Source organism: Momordica charantia, assembly GCF_013281855.1.
Source record: "Momordica charantia cultivar OHB3-1 chromosome 9 unlocalized genomic scaffold, Mcharantia_2.0 BLBB01000009.1, whole genome shotgun sequence".
NCBI classification, from domain to species: Eukaryota; Viridiplantae; Streptophyta; class Magnoliopsida; order Cucurbitales; family Cucurbitaceae; genus Momordica; species Momordica charantia.
The window spans coordinates 10,507,169-10,534,388 of NW_028275167.1; the positions used below are offsets into that span (position 1 = coordinate 10,507,169).

At 38.5% G+C, this 27,220-nt stretch overlaps 1 protein-coding gene across 1 annotated transcript in view; it reads right to left on the reverse strand.

The window, feature by feature from the left end:
* Positions 1-27,220, reverse strand: part of LOC111004684 (uncharacterized) — a 60,262-nt gene that overhangs the window by 9,915 nt on the left and 23,127 nt on the right. The window contains exons 8-9 of the mRNA XM_022275810.2: positions 3,299-3,412; positions 3,072-3,212 (exon numbers count right to left, since the gene is read on the reverse strand). Of these exons, the coding sequence (XP_022131502.1) occupies positions 3,072-3,212; positions 3,299-3,412 (255 nt within the window). The remainder of the gene's footprint in view (positions 1-3,071; positions 3,213-3,298; positions 3,413-27,220) is intronic.

A 27,220-nucleotide genomic window follows, 5' to 3' on the forward strand; every position in this document is an offset into this window, starting at 1 on the left:
CTCCTATTCTTATAGTTCTTCTGCTTCATTTGTTACTTCTATTAATAATCTCTCTGAACCTTTTTTCCTATATAGAAAGGTTGTTTGTAATCTACGTTGGCAAGATGATATGACTGAGGAACTTACTGCTCTACCTCAAACTCACACATGAGATTTGGTTCCATTACCATCCTATTGGCTCTCATTGGGTCTATAAGATTATAACTAAACCAGATGGATCCATCAAACAATACAAAACTCGACTTGTTGCTAAAGGCTACTTCCAAGAATATGGAATGGATTATGAAGAAAAATGTGCTCATTTTGTAAAATAATGTTTGTTCACACTATGATTGTAGTGGCTTTTATTCACTGATGGAGAATATATCAGTTGGATATTAAGAATACTTTTATGAATGGTGAGCTTCATGAAGAAGTTCATATGATTCCTCATCCTAGTGTCGCTCACCAACCCAGTGAAGTTTCTAGGCTTCTCAAGCACTTTATGAGCTTAAATAATTACCTCGTGCTTGGTTTGAGAAGTTCTCCACAATTGTTACTTTGCTTGACTTTAGTCCTAGTCATCATGATTCTGTATTATTTATCAAATGTACAAGTGCAAATTGTATCATACTATCTTTGTATGTTGATGACATGCATGTTCATTACTGGTGATGACTGTGACGAAATAGAATCTTTAAAATTTGAGCTTTCTCATTGTTTTGCTGTGAAAGACTTGAGCATGTTGCACTACTTTCTCGGCATTGAGGTTGCCTATTCTCTTAAAGGTTATCTCTTATCTCAGTCATAGTATATATATGATTTGTTTGATATTCCTCTTGAATCCTATGCTTGGTATTCTCTATCTGATGGTATTTCTTTGTCGAATTCTAATTTATATCGTATTATTCTTGGGAGTTTGGTCTATCTTACTATGTCTTGTCCAGATATTACGCATGCTATTCATGTGGTTAGTTAGTTAGTCACTGTTAGTTTGTCACTGCTCCCACTATAATTCATTTGACTACCACGTATTCTTAGGTATCTTCGAGGCACTAAGTTGTAAAGTTTTTTGTTTCCTTCCACACCCTCCTTAGAATTGCGTGATTACTCTGATTCTGATGCGGCTGGTGATCCTACTTATTGCAACTCAACCTGTATTTTCCTTGGTGATTCACATATTTTGTGGAAGAGTAAGAAACAAAATGTCATTTCTCGATCTCCTTCAGAAGCTGAGTATCGTGCAATGACATCAACCACTTGCAAAATTATTTGGTTACGTTGGCTACTTGCAAATATGGACGTTTATCTTCATCATCTTGCTCCATTATTATTGCGACAATCAGATTGTGATTTAGATTACGCGCAATTCATTTTTTTTCATGAGCGAACCAAACATATTGAAATTTCTTATCTTATCACTCGTCATCATCTTTAGCATGGCTCTATTACATTGCCTTTTGTTCATTCTTCTCTACATATTGCTGATATGTGTTTACCATGACACACTCCAGTTCACGCTTTCAATGTTTTATCTGATAAACTCTTAATGCTTATACCTGTAGCATCGTGAGTTTGCGCGGATGTTAGCATAAATTTTATTATCATTATTATTATTATTATTATTATTAGTCTATTATCTTTATTATTATTAGTTCTTGATGGTAGATTAGTATTTTCTTACTATTTATGATTTAACTTATATAAACATTACCTTGTATGGTGTATTTCATAATTACTTTTGTTAATAAACCAATCCCTAATTTTCTTTTTATGTTTTCATAAGGACCTAGCAATGCTCTAAAGAGTGATGAAGAAATGGATTGACCAAAATTATCTCAACTTAGACCGTTATTAGGAGGGCACTTAAGTCATTACCTAAGGAAGAAAGAAAAAGGAGGAACGAGATAGTATTTTCCATACTAGGTGCGCCATTAAGTCATCCCCTAATTGTATATTTATAAATAAGGGGGAGTTGTAAAAATTTGGTGAGCAAATAATACAAACGGATAGGATCAACTTAGAGAGTAAACCTCACCCCAGCCTTGTAGAAACTCAAATGGCTAGGTGTCTATGGAGAGATTAAAGGAAATAAGCCCGCGTTAATTCCTTTTCCATAACGAAGTATGAAGATGAAATCCTTTGTGATATACTGCCTGTGGAGATCGAGGATGTTGCTTGGGAGACCTTGACAATTTGATAGAAAAGTTAAATATGTAATTGTTCACTTAATCCATTTGGTGTCCACTATTGATGGAAATAATTATACTCTATTGTCTCTCTCTTCCAAAGAAGTCAATGTGGACTATAGAAATCTTGAGAAGAGGAAGAATGAGGCCAAGAACTCCAAAGGTTAATGGTAAAATGCTTACAAAATGAGCCAAAAGAGGTCAAGAAAGCTTCCATTTTCTATAACACTTGTTCTTCCTCAATTTCAAAGCCTCGTTTTTTAAAAAAAAGGCTTGATGTCTCTCTCTTTCTAGTATTTTTAACTCTTTCTTTATAGTTCATGGAGATGATGAATATGAACCTTTAATATATCAACAACAACAAACCTTTTATGGTAAGCATGATCCTACTTTGGCACTTAGGGAGACTAACTTGCCTTCTCTGTTTGTATGTCAAAACGTGTTTGTATGTCAAAACGTGAATTCGAGGGTGAATCATTTTCAAAGCGGGGATGATTTGACCTCAAGTGCATAAGATAACAAGAGAGTAACAAGGAGCCAAATTGAACCGACTTGAGGACAGTGCCTAGGGATCGTCCATGCCTAAGCGTCGCAGGAGACTATGACAAGCTGCATGCATGGCAGCATGTTCATACATGCAAAGTAGGATCGTAGAGATTTTCAAAATAACCTCAAGTATTTTCAATTAAGTTCTCAATATCAACAAATATTTAAATTAATTTGTTAATAAATAGTTGATACGATATGGAATGACTTTTCTTATCTCAATTTAAAATATTAGATGCTTTAAATCATTGAGTTGGTTGTGCCAACCAATAATACGAAGAACTTGCTCAACTCAAGAGTAATAGTTTGATGTAGAAACTATATTATAAATTTTAATAAGAAATAAACTATGCATACCAGGTTCATCGTCGGACTTCATCCCAAGCGAAGGGAAATCTGGTTCCGATCTAGTATGCTGAATGTAATATCTATTATTATATATATTGTTTTGAACAGCAATGCCATTTCCAAATATTTCTTGATTAATAATAGTAGTCCCTGCATTAAAATATGAGGTAGTAGATAGCTTTAAGCTGAATTCCATATGTTTTTTCTTTTTAAGACTATAATAAAGAAACACTTACTTTTACTGTCATTTTTCAGTTGCTCATCCAAACTATCACTTAGAGTGGGATATTGATTATATATGTTAGTATTTGCCACATTATTTAATATTTTTTGAGTACCATAATTATCACCTGCATAAAAATACGTGAATGTCAAAGTATAATTAATAATATATTTTATGCTGGATATTGAATCTTGTCGAATAAAGAACTATATGCTAAAATATTTTAAGAATCATCACAGCACAAATATATTGGTAGAATAACTAGTTCAAGTGAACAAAATGAATTTAGTAGATTGGAAAAATAAAATGTGCTACATCATATTTTGCCTCTAAAATTTCTTTTGTGTAAATAAATTGAAATGATAAGTTATGGACTTAAAGGAAGAAAAAAATTGTTAAAACAAAGTTACACATTAAAGCAAATTTAGATTAAACACTAGATAAAATATTTTAAGATTAATTCTTTCGACTAAAACCTTGTTATCATAAATAGTGGACCATATTGTCGACTTCGTGGACCTAAGTTCACGTGACTATACTTTTGATTTTAAGTAAAATGCATGCCACATACCAATGAGGAGGATGTTGTCCTTTACATGTATACCATCTTATCTTTTCCTAGGTGATATGGAACAAGCATGATCACAGTCTTCCTCGGGAATATAAAGGACAAATGAGCTTCCCAAGAAATATTTTTCATAGCTCTTTTGCAATTCGAAAGCAAAACAAAACTTTTGTAGTGGTTGAATCATAGTAGCCCATGGAGGAACTACAATCATGTCCCTTCCAAGAAGAAGAAATGCAAGAGCATTTTGTAAAAAATGGAAGGCAGTGGGTCATTCTTCTCAAGACGGAAGAGTAGTTCCATGCTAGTTGTTGAGGGAGAATTTACCGAGCAAGAACGAATTAAGCTAGGAAAGACTCGTTTCGTGCTTGGGTTCGAGAAAAACCTACAAAAAACTACCCAGTAATAGTGCAACCGGGCGATTGGTGGCCTTTGTGCAGTAAGGGCACGCAACCATTGTGCGGCTTTGTACGGCCACTGTGTAGTGTAACCCTACGTGACAGCGGCCTTGCGCGACCTTGGTCTTGTGCAGCCTCGGTCTTGTGTGCTTATGCGTGCGGCTATGTCAAACGAATCTGTCATCAACCACCCTTTTTTTGGCAGCCCATAGGTCAGCTCTGCCCAAGGTCAACTCGTTCACATTACTACCTCTCCTATAAATAGAAAGGGCCCATAACCCTCCAAGATACGCTAATTCCTCTCAAACCATTTTTTACTTCTCTCCTCTTAAGCTCATATACCGACTTAAGCATCAATATGTCAGTAGGTTGGCAACATGCAGACATCCACTCACCTCCTCTTTTTGCAGGTTGTCTTCGCCTCAACTTCCAAAGCCAAGATATTGTGTATATTATCAACTTTCTTTCAAACAACAAGATCTCGTCCTTCCCTTGTTCACAACTCATCGGGTCATAGTTTCTTTTATCTAGGCCCAACGTGTCCTAGATCACTCAACGGTCAATCCCATCGAATTATACAGTTTAGTTAACCCCGACTTCTAGTCCAACCAACTTTCCAAAAATTGCATCAACATTACTTATCCTTTTTAAGAAAGGTTTTTCCCATCCATTAGTGCTTATATTTGAGAGAATAAGAGGAAGTAACAAGGTTCAGTGATCATATTCCCATGTTGAGGGAATAGTAAAAAAAATTGTAAGGGAGAAGGCTAAACAAAAGCATGAAGACTTGAAACTATGCTGCCTAAGATAAGTTTTGTATCACTCAATGACAAGCATCCAAACCTTGTTTCTAGCTCTTACACTACAAGCCATGGTTAGAAGCTGTTCTATTAGAAGCTGATCCAGCTACCATTCGTATGTACGCGAGTTCTATGCAAATATTAATATGCATGACCCATCTGCAGTAGTGGTTCGAGGAAAGCCTTTTAATGAGTTATTCCATCTCCAAAGCTCTCATCATACATCTTTTAACGACGTGATCCTTGCACCATCCACATTGCATCTCAATAATGCTCTTAGGGTAGTTCGAGTAGAAGGATCTCAGTGGGTGCTCTCTATAAAATATTTCTCCTTACCTTCCTAAAACTAGAAGCTAGTGTATGGTTATACTTTCTAAAACACTACCCATGGTAAATTATTTCCAAGGAAAATATCATTTTAATTTTTTTTAAAGATCGTTTTCACTTTTTTAATATTTTTAATTATTGTGTTATCTTCGATCTTATGAGTTTGGGTCTATGGACCCTTATATGAAACAAGCCTTCTACGAAACTAGCCGAGTCATATCCCATTAAATTAATAATAAATTCAATCTATTATTAAAAGTTAAATTAAACATTTTATTTCTACATTAAACAATAACATTATTTAATTTCTCCCAACATGTTCGCTGCAGAGGTCAACAAGCTAGCAGAGGGACCTTGTGGACTTATGGTTGGGAACTCCAATGATCAATAATTTATTAATTAAACTATTTAATTAATAAAATTAACCATTAACTGAAGGTGACTCCACTACAGACAATGGATTGCACTCTCATACATTGTAAATGAGTTATGTCGAGAGATATAATTATAATCACTCATCTAATCCTTCACAAAATGATTCATGGTCCTAGTTGGACGACATTACTGTCTTGCCCCTAGTCCCACCTCTTACTCCTCAAGTCCACCAGTTCTCTAATTGATAACCTTATCATGGGTTAATCTTTCTTGGATTACCAAGAAGTGTACATTTTGCACTTTTCATTATTGAGAGGCTATGAATTCCATCTGCGTAGGAATGATCCTAGCTCTCCACTTGAATGTGTTCCAAAAAAAAAATGCTTCATCCTCATCTGTGTGAATAAAAAAATACAAATGCAAAGGCAGAAGTGCATAAATCCGTCAGGATTAGGATCAAATAAACCTATGATCATCCTAGTGGTGTGTCATCATTTTCTTTAACGGATCATTTTCTTTAACGGTCTTATTAGAAAATGCAAGACACATCGTGGTCTAGAGTGTGGAATGCTTTCTAGTACTTGTGTATATATTCAAAGTTAAGGCAGAAAAGCCAATACTATTTACCTAGTTTTCGACGCCCCACTCAAAATATTTGCCACTAACTACAACACTCAATCAAATTCACAAAATCAAGTTTAACTTAGTTCCTACGGAGATGAGTTTGGAATACTTCCTTGTATTACTAGTGATAGTGTGTGCTGGTACTAACATCAAACAAAAATGCATAGTGATACCTTACATTCTATACTGATCAACTACTCCAATTCTAACTTAAGCATCGGAGTCTTTGTGGCAATGGCCACACCGATTTTTAGTGCTATTTTGTTTTGCAAGTCTCGTCGATCCCTTTTATTCTTGAAGATTGGTGCGAATTTGGTGGAATCCCAGAAGGCAAAATTTCTGCATCAACAATTGGCGCCGTCTATGGGAACGACTAAGATCTAAAAGCTAACAATATGAACTCTGGAGAGATCAACAACGTTCAGACGATGCTTGTCATCCGAGGAGGATGGTAAACAGAGAGTTATTCTTGCTCAAGATGGTTGAAGGTGATGAATTGTTAAATAAAAAATTAAGCATATTGTTTATTCTACTATGATGCCCAAATTTGAGGAAAATTAATTATTTCCTATGTTTTATACTTGAGAAAATTATTTGTTTGACGCCCAAACAAAACCTCCTTAAGTGGAGGCATGAGTAAGTTAATCAACAGCTGATCAAGGAACTCGAACTAAGACAGACTCAGAAAGCAGGCATGCCAAACCAGTCAATGAAACCCAGAGTATAAAACTATTTGGCAAAAGCCAAAATAGGTTAGAAACCCAAGGGTATTGATTAAACTCAGGTAAAAAACCCGCATAAGCCAAATAGGTTAGAAACCTAAGGATGCCAACTAAACTCAGGGTATAAAACCATTGGCGAAAGCCAAATAGGTTAGAAACCCTAGGGTATAAAACCATAGGCAAAAGCCAAATAGGTTAGAAACATAAAGGAAGTACCACTGGCCCTGCTGAAAGTTAGATCCCAAGGCCAAAATCTAATGGTTAAAACCAACCATATAGCTGAGCCCAAGAGACTTGATTGTAGCCAACCATACAACAAAATACTCTCAAAGCAGAAGTCTGATAATCTTCAAATTTGAGAGTGGGGGCTATCGTTATGGATGATAAAATCTCAAATCCTTTTAGTAAAGGGACTCAAAAGGGAAGATATCTTGATGACCTTTAGATTCAGGAGAAGATATTCTATATTCATATCCTATATTCAAAAGGAGAAGATCTCCCTAGATTCAGATAACCAGATATCCTAGATGTATCAGGATTCAAATTCCACAATCCCTAGAGGATCATGATTCAACTTCTATAAATAGGAAAGTAAGTCAAACCCTAAAGGTATGCTACAAATCTCTACTCTTTGCTATACTCACAACACCCTACATTTTATACCCAACTACTCCAATTCTTACTTAAGCATCGGAGCCTGTGTGGCAAGAGACACACCGGTCTTTAATGCTATTCTGTTTTGCAGGTCTCTTCGATCCCTTTTATTCTTGAAGATTGGTGCGAATTTGGCAGAATCCCATGAGGCAAAATTTCTGCATCAATAGTTCACGACTCCAATTTTCTTTCTTTTACACCCAAATGAGAGTCGTCAGCCCCAAATCATTTACGATTTCTTTTTAGTGCCTTCAGCTTTCCTCTTCTACAACGTGAGTCGTCTTCATTGCTGTGTGTTCTCTATAGTATTTCGAATCACAATAGCAACTTTGTCGTATTCCATTGAAATCGTGACTCAAATAGTCGAAATCACGACTCTAATAGTCCAACGTCATCTTGCCCAAATTGTCTTTCGAAGTTTAACTTTAAGTCTCTTTCATTGTTTGTGCAATGAAATCGGTCAAGGTCGAACTAGTTAACGAAGGTGATTGGAACGAGCTTCAGTTTCACTTAGCTAGGAAGGACCTGCATAAGAGAGGTAAACATTCTGACGCTCAAGTAAGTTTAAGTTTGAACTAGATATTAAGACTAAGGTAGAATACGATACCTGATGTAGAAATGCAGCCTTATACTGATAGGTTGAGTATCCGATAGGGTTTCCGACAGGCGGTTACTCACGTCGTTCTAAAGGTTGAGTTGTTGGGTGCGTATGATTAGGGATGGGTAATACCTTCAGCCGTATGAAGATATTCCAGTAGGTTTTATGGCTAAGTGTGAAGGTCGACCCTCCGCTCAGTGGTATTTAGGGGAGACTGTATCTTCAGACCTTCTTCCGTCCCCATATAGTAAGACTATTTTTTTACCCCAACATTGGTCTCCTCTCTAGCAGGTCATGATTCCAACTTGGAAGAGAAGTTTTTTGAGGATGCGAGCTTGTCTATGTGGAAACTTCATGGCTTCTAAGCTAGGATGGTTTCGAGCTTACTCTTATGACTTTCAGACTTTTGCCATATCTTAAACGTCGACTTTTAAACACGTGGACGTCTGAGATTGATTTTTGCCTTTCACGCCTAAGATCAAACTTCACATTTCACACCTTTTCTATTTTGAAATCTTGAGTCCTACCTTGTAAGCTCGGAGCCCATATCTAGGTCAGTTTTTTATTTTTCTTCTTTTACTTTAAATATGTCTAGTTATAGCGATCCCTCTTACAGCGCAAATAGTAGCTCGTCCTATAGCTTTGATAGGAATTAGCTCTAGCAGTGGTTCTACTAGATTGTCTTCTAATACATTGACACAGAGCTTAGGTGACCCATCTTCAAGGGAAAGTCTTATCAATAGGTTGAACCAGAAGTTGAAAGGAGGTTGAGTTCCCTCAAGAGAGCATTACGTCAGTTGAGGTAGGGTTTGATAGGTCGAATGACATCGAGGCTTCGACTTCTGGGCAAAAGTTGGGTGTGCTTCTAAGATACCCCAAGATTACGTTGATCCCCTTAGAAAAAAGTATAATATCCCTGCCTTCATAGGTCTGGGTCTTCCTGTATAGGGGGAGACTCCTCCAAATCCCCTAGAAGAGTGTGTAGCTTTGTACATGAAAATGTTCGAGTTTGGATTCAAATTGCCCCTTCACCCCTTAACATAGAAATTAAAGTATGGTTATCTTTGCCCTTTGACAACTTGCTTCTAATGGGTAGGGCGTGCTATTAGGCTTGAGAGTCCTCTGGTAGTCAGAGTGCCAGGATGAAGAGGATACTGTGTGCCTAATGCTAAGCAGCTTCTGGCATGTCATGAGGTTAAGAAGGCACATAAGAAGATTGACCGTTTTAACCTATGCGCCAGAAAGGGGGTTGACATCATAGTTAAAGGATCGTCCTTCGTTAAGAAGTGGAAAGTCAAGTGGTCCTACGCCTTTGGGTACTAACTTGCTTTGGACGAGTCAGATGAGCCTTTCTTTGAAGTGCTTTGTAGGTTTGGGAATTTAGGTAAGGTCGGCTTTAGCCAGCTATTTCTTCGTTACTTTTTTTTTTGCCTTATCTAACTTTACATTATTTCCAACTAGTATAGACCTGACAGAGCCTACCTTTCTGTTTCTAAAGCGTTTCACAGGTCGTTCAAGAGGTTGGCCGTGAGCATGCTTGTGACGAATAGACTTTTACTGGAGTTCAGCTTTTTTGGCTTCAATGACCAAGCGCCAAGATTATTGGAAGCAACTCCTCATTCTTCTTAGTTCGGAAAGCTCGATCTCTCTTTCTCTTTTTAGTTTCTATGTTGTTATGGGCTGACTTGTGTTATTTTTTTTATTTTTTTGTAGCCATGATTTTTGCCTTTATTGACCAAGTCAAGAGGAAGCATCCTAAAGGCAACAAGTCTTAATAGGCCGGAGCTGGATCAAGCTCGACTAACCCCACAGAATGTGCCGATGCCATTGCGGTAGTGGGCCTTCAATGTCATGGGGCGATCCCCATTCAATAAAGAGGACGACCTTTTAAGGCAGTCTTGAACTTCTCCCTTCTTCACACTGTTTGAAAAGAGACTTCCTCGAAGATGTTAGAAAATAAGAAAAGGAAAAGGTAGGTTGCAAGCTCAAACACGCCAAAAGGAGAGAACCTTTGCATTGGGGTGATTGATCTAACTGAGGACTCTATGGTACACGTTTGGCATTGAGATGAGGTTATGAATGGAACCAAACAGTGTTGGAGAGAAAGTCACCCGCAAGGGAAGCGTGAGCTTCGAAAGGTGTCTGCGACACTCCTGAAATACCATGTGTTGTTGCCTTGGAAAGTAGGAAATGACTAAGTCTCTGTTATTGCCTTGGACACTGCTGCTGCAATTGAGGCTCAGCTGAAATAAGAAAAAGCTGAACTTGAGGCGTCCAAGGCTGACCTTGCAAAATTTACCAAGGAAAGTAGGAAATGACTAAGTCATGCTGAGGAGCGAGAACGTCAAACTTGCCAAGAAGCTTAATGCTTGTAAAGGACTTTACTATTCTCAAGGTAGAGCTTGAAGGATTGTGGGCCAAGCTCAAGAACAACAAGTTCTTAGAGGAGACGTTTAATGCCCACAAAGACTTTCATGGCTTTGTTATAGACTATGCGAATGATGGCTTCAGATTTACTCTGCAGGAGATTAAGGAGGTCGCGCCAGATCTCGACCTTTCGTCCATCCGATTGAAGTATGCAAAAAAGTGAGCTACTTCAATTAATGGAACCAGAAGGCCCAACAGAGCTTATCTAGAATTACTTGGTTGATCTTGATTCTGACCAGAAGACTGAGGTGTTAGCTTTGGGACTTCAATCAAACCAAATATTTTGATGATTACAAAGCAAGTATAAATTGATAATTTCAGTGTTTCAATGTGTCATATCGTAGATCTCGAAAAGACGGATCTCATGCCTTTTGAATCACTTTAATCAGAGTTCAAACGAAGAAGTTATAGTCAAAAGAAGTCAGGAGAAACATCTTATCTGGCGGGTGACGTGAACAAGTGGACCAATCAGAAGTTGACACATTGCATAACAATAAAACAAATGAGAAGTTGCATGTGGTGCTTTGAAATGTAAAGAAATCACATTTCCACAGATCTCTCAATCACTCCAATGCCTATAATTTTATCATCATTCTCCATATATTCTTCCAATCTCCATAAATTTTCTTTATTTCTTTACATCTTATTATTCATCTTAATCTACACCGTTCATTTCTCTTTACCATAAATCCATTGGCAAAGTTTCATTCTCGAAAAATCTATTTAAAGCCACCAAATTAATCATTTTCCTCCCCATTTATCAAAGCAAAATCTCTCTCTTCAAATTCTCATCTTAATTTTTGTAAAACTTTCATTCTTTCTACTCATAAGCTTGTATATTTTCTTGTCAGATATACATTAGAGTGTGGCTTTTTAGTCACTACTTTGGTGCAAAATCTTGTTTAATTTTGCATTCCTTTTTAATTTGGGTTTTGTTTTAAGGTGTCGGTACACCTTGGGTTGTGAGAAAATGTTGGGATTGGTGGAGCCAAAATGATGTCGAAAACGAGGTAGGGATGGGTCGGGATAAGCCGGGATGCGTTAGGATCGAAGCAGTGATGAAAACAGGGGAAAGAGAGCATTGCTGGCCGAGGGAACCGAGAGGGCAGCACCGTTGCAGGGCGCCATGGTGCTGTCCTGATGGGAGCGTTGCGGAAACTAGCGTCCTGGTGCTGTTTCGAGTTTATACATAGCGGTTTTTCGGGTTTTAGGATTTTACAGCCGAAATAGGGGTTTTTAGCAGCCGATTTTGAGTGGGTTTTGGCAGCTAATCAGTGGCAACGGCTCGGGTATTGGTAGAGGCATTAGGGTTGATTAAGATCGACATTATGGGGGTAACTGTATCTTGATTCTTATGAGTTTTCATTCATGTTCCTAAGTATTGTGTTAAAACACTTAGAAGCTAGGGGCTTTTGTTGGGCCCTCCCGGGGATATTTTGGGGAGAGTATTGTTGTATTCCAATCCTAACATTATTAGTAAATTACCCACATCTAAGTGGAAGACTAGACGTAGTCCTTAGTAGTGAACCAATATAATATGTTGTGTTATTTATCATGTTCTTTACAGTTTTTTTTTTTCCTATTTTCATATTGTGGTTGTGTTTGGATATTTTTTGTGGAAGGGGAAATTATACATGGACTGCTAATTTCCCAACAAGTGGTATCAGAGTTATAGAGTTGCAGATCATGGGAGATAGATATCAAGCACACCATTACTATGAAGGAGTATTGAAGTTCAATGTAGACAATTTCAGTTTTTGAAAGATGTAGGTAAAGGATATTCTTATGTGCAAGAAGATACACAAGACTTTTAGGGGAGAGACTAGCAGAGATGACTGATAAGGCCTGGAGTGAGATGGATGAGCAGGCCGTTGCAAACATCAGAATGTCATTATCGATGGGGGTATGCAGTCTGGTGGTGAAAGATACTACAATGAAGGAACTATTGAAGGCATGTAGTCTAGTGGGGGAAAAAGACTACAGTGAAGGAACTATTGAAGGTCTTGCAAAACATGTATGAAAACTTTCTGCCAATACAAAAATAATTATGTGGACGAATATTTTGATATCCACATGGATGAGGGAACGTGGTGAATTCCCACATTAATGAGCTCAGGGATATCTTTAACAAATTAGAAGGGATGGGTGTCAAGATTGATAAGAAGGTGAAGGTTGTGAGGCTGTTGACATCTTTACCTGACAGTTGGGAGACGATGAATACCGTGGTGTTGAATTCGTTGGGGGATAATAGCTTGAAATTTTCAGCTATTTATGATGCCACCTTATCTGAGGAAGCTCGAAGAAAATTAGGGAAAATGTCTACATCTACTTCAGGGGCAGAAAACAGGGTTTAAAAAGCTTTAGTAGCTCAGAACAAGGGGAACGGCAAGATGAACTACACGAGGAAGCAGCATCATAGATATAACAGGGGTAGTGAGAGTTCCAGCGGAGAAGTGGAGTTTAATTACTGCCACAAGAAGGGACACGTTAAATGCTTTTGCAGGAAGTTCAAAGAAGATTTTGAGAAAGGGAATAATACTGCAAATGTTGTAACAATAGAAGAAGATCGGGTTGAAGAGTTTCTAGCTTGTGTTGAGAGGAATATATCTTTAGACTAGTGGGTAGTGGACACTGCAGCATCAACGCATGTTGCTTCAAACAGACGCGGGTTCTCATCTTTTACTATAGGTGATTATGGTTTAATGAGGATGAGGAATGAGGGTATCTCCAAGGTGAGAGAAATTGGAGATGTTTGTTTGAAGATAGGTAAAGGGGCCGAGTTAGTGCTATGAGGCATCAGGTATATTCCTAGCTTCAAATTTAATTTGTTATCCGTAGGGAAGCTAAATGACGATGGCTACAACAGTGAGTTTGTTAGGGTTGCTGGAAGCTCAAGAGGGAATACAGGGCGGTAGCAACATGCCACAAGAGATTTTCTTTTTATGTGCCTGAGTTTGAGGTTGCCAAGGGATCTGAGAGATAGAGGATGCGCAGAGTAGCTGCAGATGGTTCAAGTCGAGAATTGAAAGAATCAGCAACATTTAAAACTTGGACAAATCAGAAGAGTCTGCCATCAGTTCATGTACAACATTTGAGAAGTAGAGGAAAGGGTAAGGGGAATAACTCAGTGAGGTGTTCAACAGGTTGTCAAAATAATACCCCAATTGTCAGATAGATGAGTGAGCTGATGAAGTTACATAGACGAGAGAGTGCATTGAGGGAGAAGACTACAGTTGGTACTGAAGTCAAGGGTGATGTCTCTAGAAACGCAACGAACTTGGGTGGGACTGCCAAGTCATCAGGAGAATCTTCCTTCAGAGGTCGTCCGGTTCGATCGAGAAAGGAAGCAATGGGGACCACTTAGATTGAGTGGGACCACGTGGTTGTGTCTCTAACGTTTAGGAGAGTAGAGACAAGACCATGTAGAATTGTTTGTCTCGGGGCAATCAAATACCGAGCTCGGGTATGGCCGAGCAGTTGTGATTGGTTCGTTGATAGAGCAGTCAGAACTTTGCCTTGATAGAGGGTGTAAAGATGATGGGACACTGTTGATGCAGTGGGAGGTAGGGAATTGTAGCTTTGTCTCCAAGTGGAACATTGTTGGGATTGGTGGAGCCAAAACGACGTCGAAACGAGCTAGGGATGAGTCGGGATCAAGTCAGGATCGAAGCAGGGATGAATAAGGAAAAGCGAGCGCTGCAAGCCGAAGGAACCGACAAGGTAGCACCACGACGCTAAGGGACAACGCATGGGGGCGTTGCGAAAACTTGCGTCCGTACCGCCGTGGCGCTATTTCGAGTTTGTAAATAGCAGTTTTTCGGGTTTTAGGATTTTACAGTTGAAAAAGAGGTTTTTAGCAGCCGATTTTGAGTGGGTTTTGGCAGCTAATTAGTGGCAGGGACTCGGGTATTAGTAGAGGCATTGGGGTTGATCAAGATCAACATTATCGGGGTAACTGTATCTTGATTCTTGTGAGTTTTCATTCCTGTTCCTAAGTATTAATTGTGTTAAAATGTTAGAAGCTAGGGGGCTTTTGTTGGGACCTATAGGGGATATTTTGGGGAGAGTATTGTTGTATTCTAATCCTAATATTATTTGTGAATTACCCACATCTGAGTGGAAGACTGGACGTAGCCTTTAGTGGTGAACCAGTATAATCTGCTGTGTCATTTATATTATGCTTTACAGTTTTTCTTCCTATTTGCATATTGTGGTTGTGTTTGCATATTTCCTATGGAATGAGAAATTATACAAGAACCGTTAATTTCCCAACAGAAAACTCAATTGGTTGGATCCTAAACGAGTAAAAAGGCCCGTGAGGTTTCTCTTTAGCCTAGGACAAAAATTGGGTTGATATTTTTGGTTCTCACCCGTAAGAGGGTTTTTGTAGTAAAATACCCAAGAATGAGTCTTCGGAAGTAGAGTAGAATTTTCAAACCAGTATAAAAATTCCCGACGTCAGCCCTTTTCTTCTCTTCTTTTCTCTTCTCTTCTTTTCTCTTCTTAAATTAAGTATTTAACTACTTTAAATTATTTGGTTAAGTTGCATGATAGGATTATTTAATTATTTTGTACAATAGTTCTTCTCATTGTTAATTTTTGTTTGTTTTTTTTTTTGGATTGCATAATTTTTTTGTTGCCGAAGAGAGTGGCGCTATTTGAACCAATCAAGAGGGGAGTGAGGTCGAGTTCTCTCAGGAGACAATCCCACTGGCATCTCAAGAGGGAGACCTGCCAGCATCTTAGGGTGACCTTAGCAAGCCTACTTAGATCTTTAGCTTTTCATTCTTCTTTAGCCTTTTGTAATTGTTGTCCATTTTTTTTCCTAAATTTAAACTTCTTGTAATTCTGTAGGTCGAGGCATATATCCCTCCGCCCCCATTAATGAAAAACTTCTTGTATTTCTTCACTTTTGAATTAGTTGAACGCATTAACTTTTTTTTGAATATTTTCTAAGTCTTGGAGTCTCGAGCTTTGGAAGGTATAGCTTCAATTTAAAAGAAAATTCTTCGAAAATTCTAAGTATAAATACTATGCAAAACGAACAGGTCGCACCTTGAACCTGAGTTTTCTTAATAGCAAAACTTCATTCGTACATTGAATATAATTTGAAACCTTTATGATGGCCTGATACATTAAGAGGTTGCCAATAACAGGCATAAAGTAAACAGGTTGCACTTTGAATTTTTTAAGACAAAATACCATGTGGCTCCCATTTGAATGTAGGTCTGTCTCTGAAGGTCAGGAAGATTACGTTAAAATAAGCATGCTAATTTCTATTATCTTTTTTGCATTTCTGTACATTTGCTTTAGGTACGAGTTATTTTTACAATTCAAGGATAATAAAGTTTCAGATACTCAACATTAAAAGGTGCGAAGCAGTTTGCCTGCAATGTGGGGTAGCATGCAAGTGTCTGGGCGCACTGTGTCCTCAACTTTAAAAGGACTTTCTCAGGTCGGTTCCAAAGGCTCCCACATGTTGTGAAACTTTACGTATTTCCAATTGTCCGACTTTGAAGGCGCATGGCTACACGCATGTGTTGTAATGTCTTACCGTTCAATTCTAGTATTCTGCAAGCATGATTTATGAAACTTCTCTTTAATCATCAATAAGTCAAGGTGGAGTAGAAGAGCTTCATCATTAAGGGGTTGATCATAATGCTTTGTCCTCTTGGTTGACATCCCAACCTCCACAGAACTACTATCTCTGAGCCAAAAGTAGAAGCAAACAGAGTTTCTCCAGTAGATCTTCGTGGGGTTGTACAGTAAGACCGTGAAATCGCTTGTAATTATTATGCTTACCTACCCTTCTGAGCTTAGGTGTTTGATACCGAGCTTGGAACACAATTCCTTGAACTTGGCATTGTCAAACTACCTGCCATTGTTAGTCACTATGCCTCTTGGTATGCCAAATCGACATACGATATTTATCCAAATAATCTTCATGATTCGAGCTTTGGTTATAGTGGCTAAATGTTATTCTCTATCTCACTTCATGTGAAATACTCTACTGCAATGACGACGAACTTTGTTTGTCCTTTGCCAATTGGAACTAGCATAATAAGGTCGACTCCCCATTGTGCGAATGGCCAAGGACTTGTGATGTAGTGAGTAGCTTGGGAAGTTGATGGATTGTGTTTGAAAATCACCAGCAATTATTGTAGATCTTAACGAACTGTTTCGCATCTTCGTTAAAGGTCCATCATAGTACCCTTGCCACACAATCTTGGTTGGCAAAGATCTTGCCCTTGAGTGATTTCCACAAACAGCTTCATGAATTTCTCTCATGACGTAGTTTCCTTCTTCTAAATCCAAGCACCTTAGCAAGTGTAAAGAGAAGCCTCGTTTGTAAAGCTTCCTATCTAGAAGCAGATTATGCTGCATTTCGACTGAGCTTCTTTGCCTCCGTCTAATCTACTTGTACATTTCCTTGGATGAATCGTTTAATAGGTCCATCCAAGATGCTTGTTGAGCTTCAATGTCTATAAGATGTGGTTCCACAATGGATGATGCATCAAGAATCTCAATAGGGACCTTGCGGTATTATAAGCTAATGCACATTTGGCTAGGGATCCACATTGGAATTCTTTAATCTGAGTATCTACTTCACAAGGTTATCGTTGAATTGAACAAGAAGAGCTTTCGTCTTACTCAGATACTTTCTCTTACGAACATCCTCTTAGCTTGATACTTCTCAATGATCTGGTTCACAATGAATTGTGAATCACTGAAGATAATAATATGGGATGATTCCAGCCCTCTGGCTATGTGTAACCCTGCCAAAAGTGCTTCAAACTCAGCTTCATTATGCGAAGTTAAAAAATTGAAGCGTATAGCGTATTTGAAGTGCATTCCATCTAACGCGAGTAACAAAACATCTGATATGCTTTCTTTTATCATTCGAGGATCCATTAATGAACATAGTTCACTGGAAGGAGCTTTCGAGTCTGACCTTACAAGTGGTGTAAGCTCTGCTATGAAATCAACGACATGTTGTCCCTTCAATGTTCTTCGAGGCTGAAAAATGTATCATAATCACTAAGTTCGAGTACCCATTTCATTAGTCAGCCAGACGTCTAAGGTATATGGAAGACCTACCTCAGAGGAAGATTAGGTTCGCACTTCATATGATGAGCTTGAAAATACGGGCAAAGGCGTCGAGTTGCTACAACAAGTGTGAAAGCCAACTTCTATATTGGACGGTACTGGTTTTCGCGTCAATCTGCCCTTACTTGTATAGTATATAGGAATTTGATGCTTGACCAAGGCAAAGCTTACAACACTTTCAGATACTGCCAAGATAAAGAAGGAACTTGTCTCCTGGCATGGGCTTAGCCAACAAGGGAGTCCGGCTTAAAGAGATCTTAAGTTGGCCAAAGGCCTTCCTCGCAGTCTTGAAGACCATTCAAACTTACCTTTCTTGCGTAAACTCTAGAAGAAAGCTATACATTGATCAATATCTTGACACAAAACAATTAAGTGCTGCAAATCTACCATTCAAACACTGAAGCTGTTTGAGTTTCTTTAGAGCTCCCATATAAATAACAGCTCAGATATTCTCTTGGTTAGCCTCAATCCTACGGTGATTCACCATGAAACCAATGAACTTTCCGAAAGAGACCTTAAATGCACACTTTTCTAGATTAAGCTTCATTTGATACTTTATTTTATTGTAAACTAGCATGTAATTGAAGCGAATTCGGATAAAATCCAAGTTGTCATAAACATGAAACCCCCACAAAATCTTGAATAGCTTCAATGTTTGAATCATCAAATAGCAGCCTTGAACTAGTTTGTCTCTTGATCCACCGATAAGTATCTCCCTTATTTAATTATTAAGGACAAAAGGTTAGTTCTAGTGGTGTTCAGATTGCAAAGAAGCCTTTAAAATTGAAGGTAAAGCTTAGCCCAACACTGTTATTATCGAACCTACTCCCAAGGGATAGATTGATACTTTATTTAGTAGTGTAAAAAATTGCAACTAGTTCGATTTTGATTAAAAATGAAGATGGTTGGTAGAGTATGATATATTATAAAATCAAGTCGATGACTGATGGTGAAACAATGTATCCTTGTATAGAGAAGCTGACTTTATGTCTTGTTACTTCGGCACAAAATCTACGTCCGTACTTCCAGGCGCACCAAGTGACCGTTGATAACTCTCCACAAGAGAGTTATTCTAGTCTTATCTTAGGATTTTTTTGTGATAATTTTGGGGGTTCTTGTGCTAATGTTGCTTTAATTTGTAAGTAAATGGTAAAATATGAAGATCAGTCCCTAGTTGTATTATGTGTACAAGTTTAGAAGAATTGGCTTAGTTTTTGCTCTTTTTAATCTCTTGTGAAGGAAATGTTGGAGCATTAGGAGCATAGTAGCATAGCTGTGTAGTTGAAGCGAAGACTTGTGATGCTGGAGCAACTAGTACGGAAAGTGGGCAGCATAGTACAAATTTTTACAAGGATTTTTACCTAACGTCTGTGTACCTGCTGTCTGCTGCCCTAAAATTGAGGGCTGATATAAAAGTGATAATGCAAAGGAGCCCACATAATCAACCCCTAAACGAAATCGATTCCAAGGAGGAAAAGACCACGAAATTGACCAAAAGGGAGAACAATACCCGAAGTTTTTGAAGGTGATGCACGGAAACAGAGAGAGACCCGTTGGTTTTTGGAAGAAAGCTTAAGGATATTTCACTGTGCTCTGAACTTTCATTGAAATGGGTTGTGATGTAGTTGTTAATATTGTTTTAGTATTCTTAGTTTGTTTGTTATTTAGTTGGGTTGGTTAGTTGTTCGTTATTTAGTTAGATTGGTTAGTTAAAAGCGTTCCTAGGCCCTTTGCTTATAAATATCAAGACTTTTCATTTGTGAAGATCATCTCATCATCCTTAATAAAAAATTCTCCCATTGGGTTTACACCAAATTGGTATCAGAGCATCAAGAATCTTGAGCTCCTATAGGATATGGCCTACAAGAAAATAATTCCAATCGAAGGGGATTCTTCTTGTGCCTGACAAAGTGGCGGAAACTTTAGCCGTCCTCTCTCCACGATCATCGACCAATCGTTTATTGATGGTTGAAGGAGCTGTAGAGAATTTGCAGCGGAATGTGGTAAAAATTAAACAAATCTTTAGCGTTTTGGTGGACGAGATTGACGATTTACAAGTACAAGATCAGCCAAGAAAGAAGAATGGAAAAGACATTCAGGGGCAAGGGGTTGCTGTTGGGAGAGAGGTACAGCAAACAGTTCCAATAATATATCAAGAACCCCTCCCCCCCCCCCTTCAAGAACCCGCTTCTGCGACATCAACCCCAACATGATCCGGCACTTGAACTCCCACAAGATAATCCAGGTATGTTCCAAGAACCTTTCCCCATTCCTTTTCGTTATCCAGAACCTCGTCGGTTTTACAACAATCCACGCCGGAATCATATGGCCAACCGATGAAGGGGTGCTCCATTTGAGTCCTATAGTGAGGATGATGAGTATCAAGAATGGGAAATGGACCACAGGGGCAACCGACGACATAATCAAAGGTATCGACAGCCTAACGATATAAAATGAAAATGGATCTACCTGCTTTTTATGGTTTACTCGATATTGAGGGGTTTCTTGAATGGTTCAAGAATGTCGAGAGCTTTTTTGGATATATGAACACCCTTGATCACAAAAAAGTTGACCTTGTCGCTTTAAAACTCAAAGGCGGGGCTTCCGCTTGGTGGGAGCAGTTATAGACAAATCAGAAACGGTTTGGAAAACACCCCATAAGAACGTGGGGAAAATGAGAAAATTAATGAGAGCACGATTTCTTCCTATTAACTATGAACAGGTTCTATACAATCAGTACCACAATTGTAGGCAGGGGAGCCGATCGATTGCAGACTACACTGAGGAGTTTCACCGCTTAGGTGCTAAAACAAACTTAGGGTAAAATGACCAATACCAAGTGGCATGGTTCGTGGGAGGCCTCCAGGCTAACATCAAAGAGCGGCTACAAATTCAACCTATTGGCTTCTTGGATGAAGTCATTGCCACAACCATAACTATCGAAGAACAACTTGGCAATCGGTTTAAGTACCAATATCAACGACGCTCTACTGATGCTAATGCTACTAGATTCAAAAAAGGCACGACAATTGTGGATAAACCTTTAAATCAAGGTATGACTTCCAGCACTAAAACTAAGGGCAGTGATGACACTAAAGTGGGTGACCAAACCAAGACACTTAACAATACTTATGGTCGACCCACACTGGGGAAATGCTTTCAATGTGGCCAAGTTGGCCATTTATTAAATGAGTGTCCTCAAAGAAAGACAATCAATTTCGTGGAATATGGTGACAATCTTGATCATGATGTTGATGTCAATGAGGATGAAGATCATTTAGTTCTTGAACCCGACGAGGGTGACCCTGTTTCTTGTGTTCTAGAATGTGTTCTTCTCACACCTAAAATCGTTTTGTTTCATCAACGCCACTCCTTGTTTAGAACTCGTTGTACTATCAACGGGAAAGTATGCAATGTGTTCATAGACAGTGGTAGAGCCGAAAACATTGTCTCTACCAAGTTAGTAAATGCCTTAAACTTGAAGGTTTCTCCTCATCCAACCCCATACAAAATTAGTTGGATTAAGAAAGGAGGAGAAGCCCAAGTTACTTCTATTTGCACAATCCCCTTATCCATCAGAAACAACTACAAGGATCAAATAATTTGCGATGTGCTAGACATGGATGTATGTTTTATCTTATTAGGAAGACCTTGGCAATATGACACTCAAGCGATACATAAAGGCTGAGAGAATATCTACGAATTCCTATGGATGGGTAGAACAGTGGTTTTGTTTCCTTTGCCCATCTAACGAACTGATTCTTGGTTTGGTCATCAAGGACTTTAATCCTACAAACACCACCAAACTTTCTGACATTCCCCCAGAAATAATAGCCTTACTGGAAAAATTCCCAGCTATCACCACACTACCAGACCAATTACCTCCTCTCCGAAATATTCAGCATCATATTGACCTTATACCAGGTGCCACATTGCCTAATTTGCCTCATTACCGCATGAGCCCAACTGAATATAAAATTCTACATGAGCAAATAACCGAATTATTGGACAAAGGCTATATTCAACCTAGTTTGAGCCCTTATGCAGTGCCCGCCCTCCTCACCCCCAAAAAGGATGGGTTGTGGCGGATGTGTGTTGATTGTGGAGCTATCAACAAAATAACCATTAAATATCGTTTTCTTATCCCTCGTATTAATGACTTATTTGACCAGCTAGGGGGAGCATTACTCTTTTCCAAAATAGACTTGCGTAGTGGATATCATCAAATATGTATCAGACTGGGGGACGAATGGAAAACCGCTTTCAAAACAAATGAAGGACTGTTCGAGTGGCTAGTCATCCCCTTCGGGTTATCCAACGCCATTAGCACTTTCATGAGGTTAATGCAACAAGTTCTTTTCTCTTTTCTTAATAAATTTGTGGTTATTTACTTTGATGATATTATGATCTATAGTAACTCTAGGGAAGACCATTTACGTCACCTTTAACTTCTGTTTACTACACTTAGTAATAACAACTTAGTGATAAACTTGAAAAAATGCATGTTTCTTGTCTTTGAAATATCATTTCTAGGATTCATTATTAGTGGGAAAGGCATTCAAATGGACACTAAGAAAATAAAAGCTATAATGGATTGGCCTCAATCGAAAACAGTACGGGATATTCAATGTTTTTTAGGCCTTGCATCATTCTATAGGAAATTCATACGAAATTTTAGCTCCCTAGTGGCCCCCTTAACCAATTGTCTCAAAAAAGGAAAATTTTCTTGGCGTACTGACCAAACAAACAGCTTTGAAACTATCCAACAAAACCTCAGTGAAAGCCCTATTCTGAACTTACCAAACTTCACTCAACCATTTGAAGTTTCAGTAGATGCTTCCGGAGTAGGCATAGAGGCTGTTTTATCCGAGACAATCACCCATCAACACTTTAGTGAAAAATTAAGCCCTTCACTACAAAATTGGAGCACCTACGAATAGGAACTCTACGCTTTAGTCTGCGCTCTTAAGCAATGGGAACACTATCTTTTAAGAAAAGAATTCATACTCTTTACGGATCATTTTTCCCTTAAATTCCTTAATACTCAAAAAACTGTGAGTCGAATTCATGCAAGATGGTTGTCTTTTCTTCAACACTTTGACTTTGTTATAAAACATAAAACAAGGATTACCAATAAGGTAGCCGACGCCCTTAGTAGAAAGGGAATCTTACTAACAGTCCTACAAGGAGAAATCATAGCTTTCACCACTTTACCCGAGTCATACGTCACAGACATAGACTTTAAAGAAATCTGGCATAAATGCTCTATGAACAATAACTCTGACGACTTTCACTTTTTAAAAGGATACTTATTCAAAGGTAATTAATTATGTATCCCCCATACATCCCTATAGACAGCACTTATTCAAGAACTACATTTAGGCGGGTTAGCAGGCTACTTTGGGCGGGATAAAACCTTAAACTTAGTAGCTAATCAGTTTTTTTGGCTACAAATAAGAAAGGATGTCTTCAGCTACGTATCCAAAAGTTTTATATGCCAAACAAATAAAGGAACAACCCAAAACATAGGACTCTACACCCCATTACTCATACCTCAATCAATTTGGGAAGATCTATCTATGGATTTTATCTTAGGATTACCCAAAACACAACGTGGATTCGATTCAGTCTTGATCGTTGTAGATCGTTTCAGCAAAATGGCACATTTTTTAGCTTGTAAGAAAACATCAAATGCTGTTTATGTGGCTAATCTTTTTTTTCAGGGAAGTTGTTCATCTTCACGGCATTCCTAAAACAATAGTTCCAGACTGTGATGTAAAGTTTCTTAGTCATTTCTGGAGAACTCTATGGTGCAAATTTGATACATCCCTCAAATATAACACCACAAGTCACCCACAAATGGATGAACAAACAGAGGTTATAAACAAAACTCTAGGAAACCTAATTCGGTGCCTATCTAGTGATCGCCCTAAATAATGGGACATTGCCCTTGCACAAGCAGAGTTCACTTTCAATCATATGCAGAATAGATCTACGGGGAAGTCACCATTTGAAGTGGTTTATACTAAACTCTCTCGTCTAACTGTAGATATTACTAACTTACCATCTTCTATTGATGTTAGTTTGGAAGCTGAGCAAATGGTAGAAAGGATAACAAAATTGCATCAAGAAGTTCGTGATCATATCGAGGCAGCAAACTCCAAATATAAGGCAGCTGCAGATACTAAAAGAAAACCTGTAAACTTCCAACTTGGTGATCTGGTCATGATTTACTTAAGGAAAGGAAGACTATCTGGGGGCAAGTATAACAAACGTAACAAAAAGAAGATTGGTCCCTTTCCAATCTAAGAAAAATGGGGTGACAACGCTTACAAGATTTAGCTTCCAACCGAATACAACATCAACCCAATTTGTAATGTAGCGGATATATTCCCTTATCAAGCACCAGATTCCTTCACTCTAGCTTCCTAAGAACTCGAGGGCGAGTTTATTTTATAGGAGAGGAAAATCTGATGTAGTCGTTAATACTGTTTTAGTATTCCTAGTTTGTTTGTTATTTAGTTGGGTTGGTTAGTTGTTTGTTATTTAGTTAGGTTGGTTAGTTAAAAGCTTTTCTAGGCCCTTTGCTTATAAATAAGAACCATTTTCCTGTGTGAAGATCATCTTATCATTCTTAATAAACATTCTCCCATTGAGTTTACACCAGGTTGTAATTCTTCCTTAATTATTTTTTGGGTTGTAATTCTTCCTTAATTATTTTGTCTTTCCCATCTAGTATAAGGTAAACTCCTTTTAAAGGGATGCTTTACTATTTTTTGTGAGCATTTAATGTCGTAGTGTTGACGTTCTTGCTGTTAAATAGAGTTGTATTGTCTTTCTTATTTTCTGGAATATGTTGGCCACCATTCTTGTATTACTTGCTCTTGTATGTTTGGCAGAATATATGAGATGTGTTTTTTACTCTATTTGATGTTAGGTCTATGTTTCTAGTTAGAGTGTGAAAGGTTAGGAATAAAATCCACCTAATATTGCTTAGAAACTGTTCTTACTGATTGATTAAGCAACGAAAGTTGTGAAAATCATAATCTAAGTGTTTTGGAAGAAACCCACACCGGTTTAGGCTATAGTAGAACGTCGATGCTAAAGCATTGGGTGTTAATACAGAACAAAAGAATAACCAACCTTCTCAGTTTCCATTTTATCACTACATTCCCTTGGGACCACATCATTTGTCCTAACATCTTTTGTTTTCGGCACTTTATTATAATTATTATTACTTTTAGTTTGCTTATCGATTCGTTTTAGATCAAAATCATAACTGTTGTTGTGGTTCGGTACGTTGGTATTCTTGAGTGTATTCTGAAGTGTTAATAAAACAATCTTTGTGGATACGACTTTGATTTCCTTGCTACAATTGATCTTGAGTCTGCACTTACACTTTATTTTCACGAAGTTGTGTGAAATAACAACTGGACTTCATTTTGGGATCCTTTGATCTGACCAGCTCCTGCCCATCTATGATCTTCTTGGCCCTGTTAAGGACCTCATTGAATGAATTTATTTTTTACTTCCTTAGGTTATAGGTCAAGGTTAGATCCATAAGGCCTGCCAAGAAATATGACATTGCAGAGTCATTTGAGCAATGCGTCACCTTGATCTGTTCCTCCTTGAAATAGGTAACATATTGCTTCAAAATTTCATTCTCATTTTGCTTGTTAATAAGAAGGTGAGAGGCAGGCTTCTTGGTATAGTGTCTTGAGGAAAGTTAAGTGATGGAATCCTTCCTTAATTGGTTGTACGTCGAGATTGACCAAGGGGCAGTTGTTGTTACCATAGTTAGCATTTCCTGTCAGGGTAATTTGGAAAGTTTGGCGCCTAAGAGCATCACTAGCTGTCTCGAAGTACATCAGCTCCTCGAGTCTTCAACTTAATCCATTGGATCACTTGACCCATTGTAAGGTTTGAGGATCGAAATCTTAAACTTGCTCGAAATAGGAGCATCAAGGACTTTCTAGATGAACGAAGATTCTCTAGGTTCGCCATCATCGAGAGCTTGGTTAGACTTGCTCTCATGCTTCTTCAAAACCTCGACCTAGCATCCAACTTGCTTTTCATGAGGTCAAACTCTTCTCTAGTCACTTGATCCTGGGGTTCAGCTTCACATGATTTGAATTGTGCCTTGACATTAAATGTTTTCCGAAGGTCTTCCTACTTGGCAATTCACTTCAAAGTTGGAGGTCAAATGTCTAGTCTTGTTATTGATGTAATCACGTAAGTCTCTACTTTGTCGACATACGTTTTGTTGTCATATCGAGTGCGGACCTGACGACCTTAACCACCCTTAAGATGAGAGTCGTCGACAATTTCTTTAACTTGATGGATACCATTCTCTCTTCCTCATCACCAAGGATCAGATCATTATTACTTTGTCGCCGAGTTTGAAAGCTAGTCGGGACTAACTTCTCAATTTGAGCAAGGTTAAGATACAATTCCTCCATTATATCATTCGTGCACGCATCTCGTCCATTTCTGCTTGCAATATAGCAAGAATATCAGAGTTTACTAGGCAACTAGTCTTTGGCCTAGTTTTCTTAGTGACCCCACCTCTGCCCCGGTTTAAGCAGGTGGGAGATTTGTCCTTGCAGACATGCGTGGCGGATCTCCATGTATCCTTGCACCGTGCTGATCTTGCGGTCAAGTTGGGCCTCTTTTGTCATTTTGGTAACTTGGATGGCTAGAAAATGTAGAGTATTCATGAGTCGTAGATGTGATGGTAGGAACGACTTAAGATGTCATTTCCCATCGATGGCGTCAAATGTCTGTGCAAAGAAATTGGTCAAGGTCGGAACTCGTCAATGAAGGTGACTAGAATGAGCTTGAGTGTCACTTGGCTAGGAAGACCTACACAAGAGAGGCAAACACTCCCACGCTCAAATCAGTTTAAGATTGACCTATATATTAAGACTGAGCTTGAATGTGATACCTAATGTGAAAAGGAAGCCTTCCATTTATAGGTTGAAGATTCGATAGGGTGTCCGATCGGTAGTTACTCGTGTCATCCCAAAGGTCGGGTCGTTGGATGCGTATAATTAGAGATGGGTAAAACTTTTAGTCGTATGGAGATATTTCAATAGGCTTTTTGGCTAAGTATGAAGGTCGGCCCTCCGATCAGTGGTCTTCAGGGGAGACCTTATCTTCTGACCTTCTTCTATCCTCCACGTTGCCAGACTGTTTTTCTACCCCAATAGTTGTATTTCCAACACCCCAGATCGTGATTCTTATAGGCCAAATTGCAACTCCATCAGCCCAAATCTCTAATTCGAGAGGCCAACCAATGCTCTCATTCAGTCACCACCTTCTTCTTTGTTAGTTTCTCT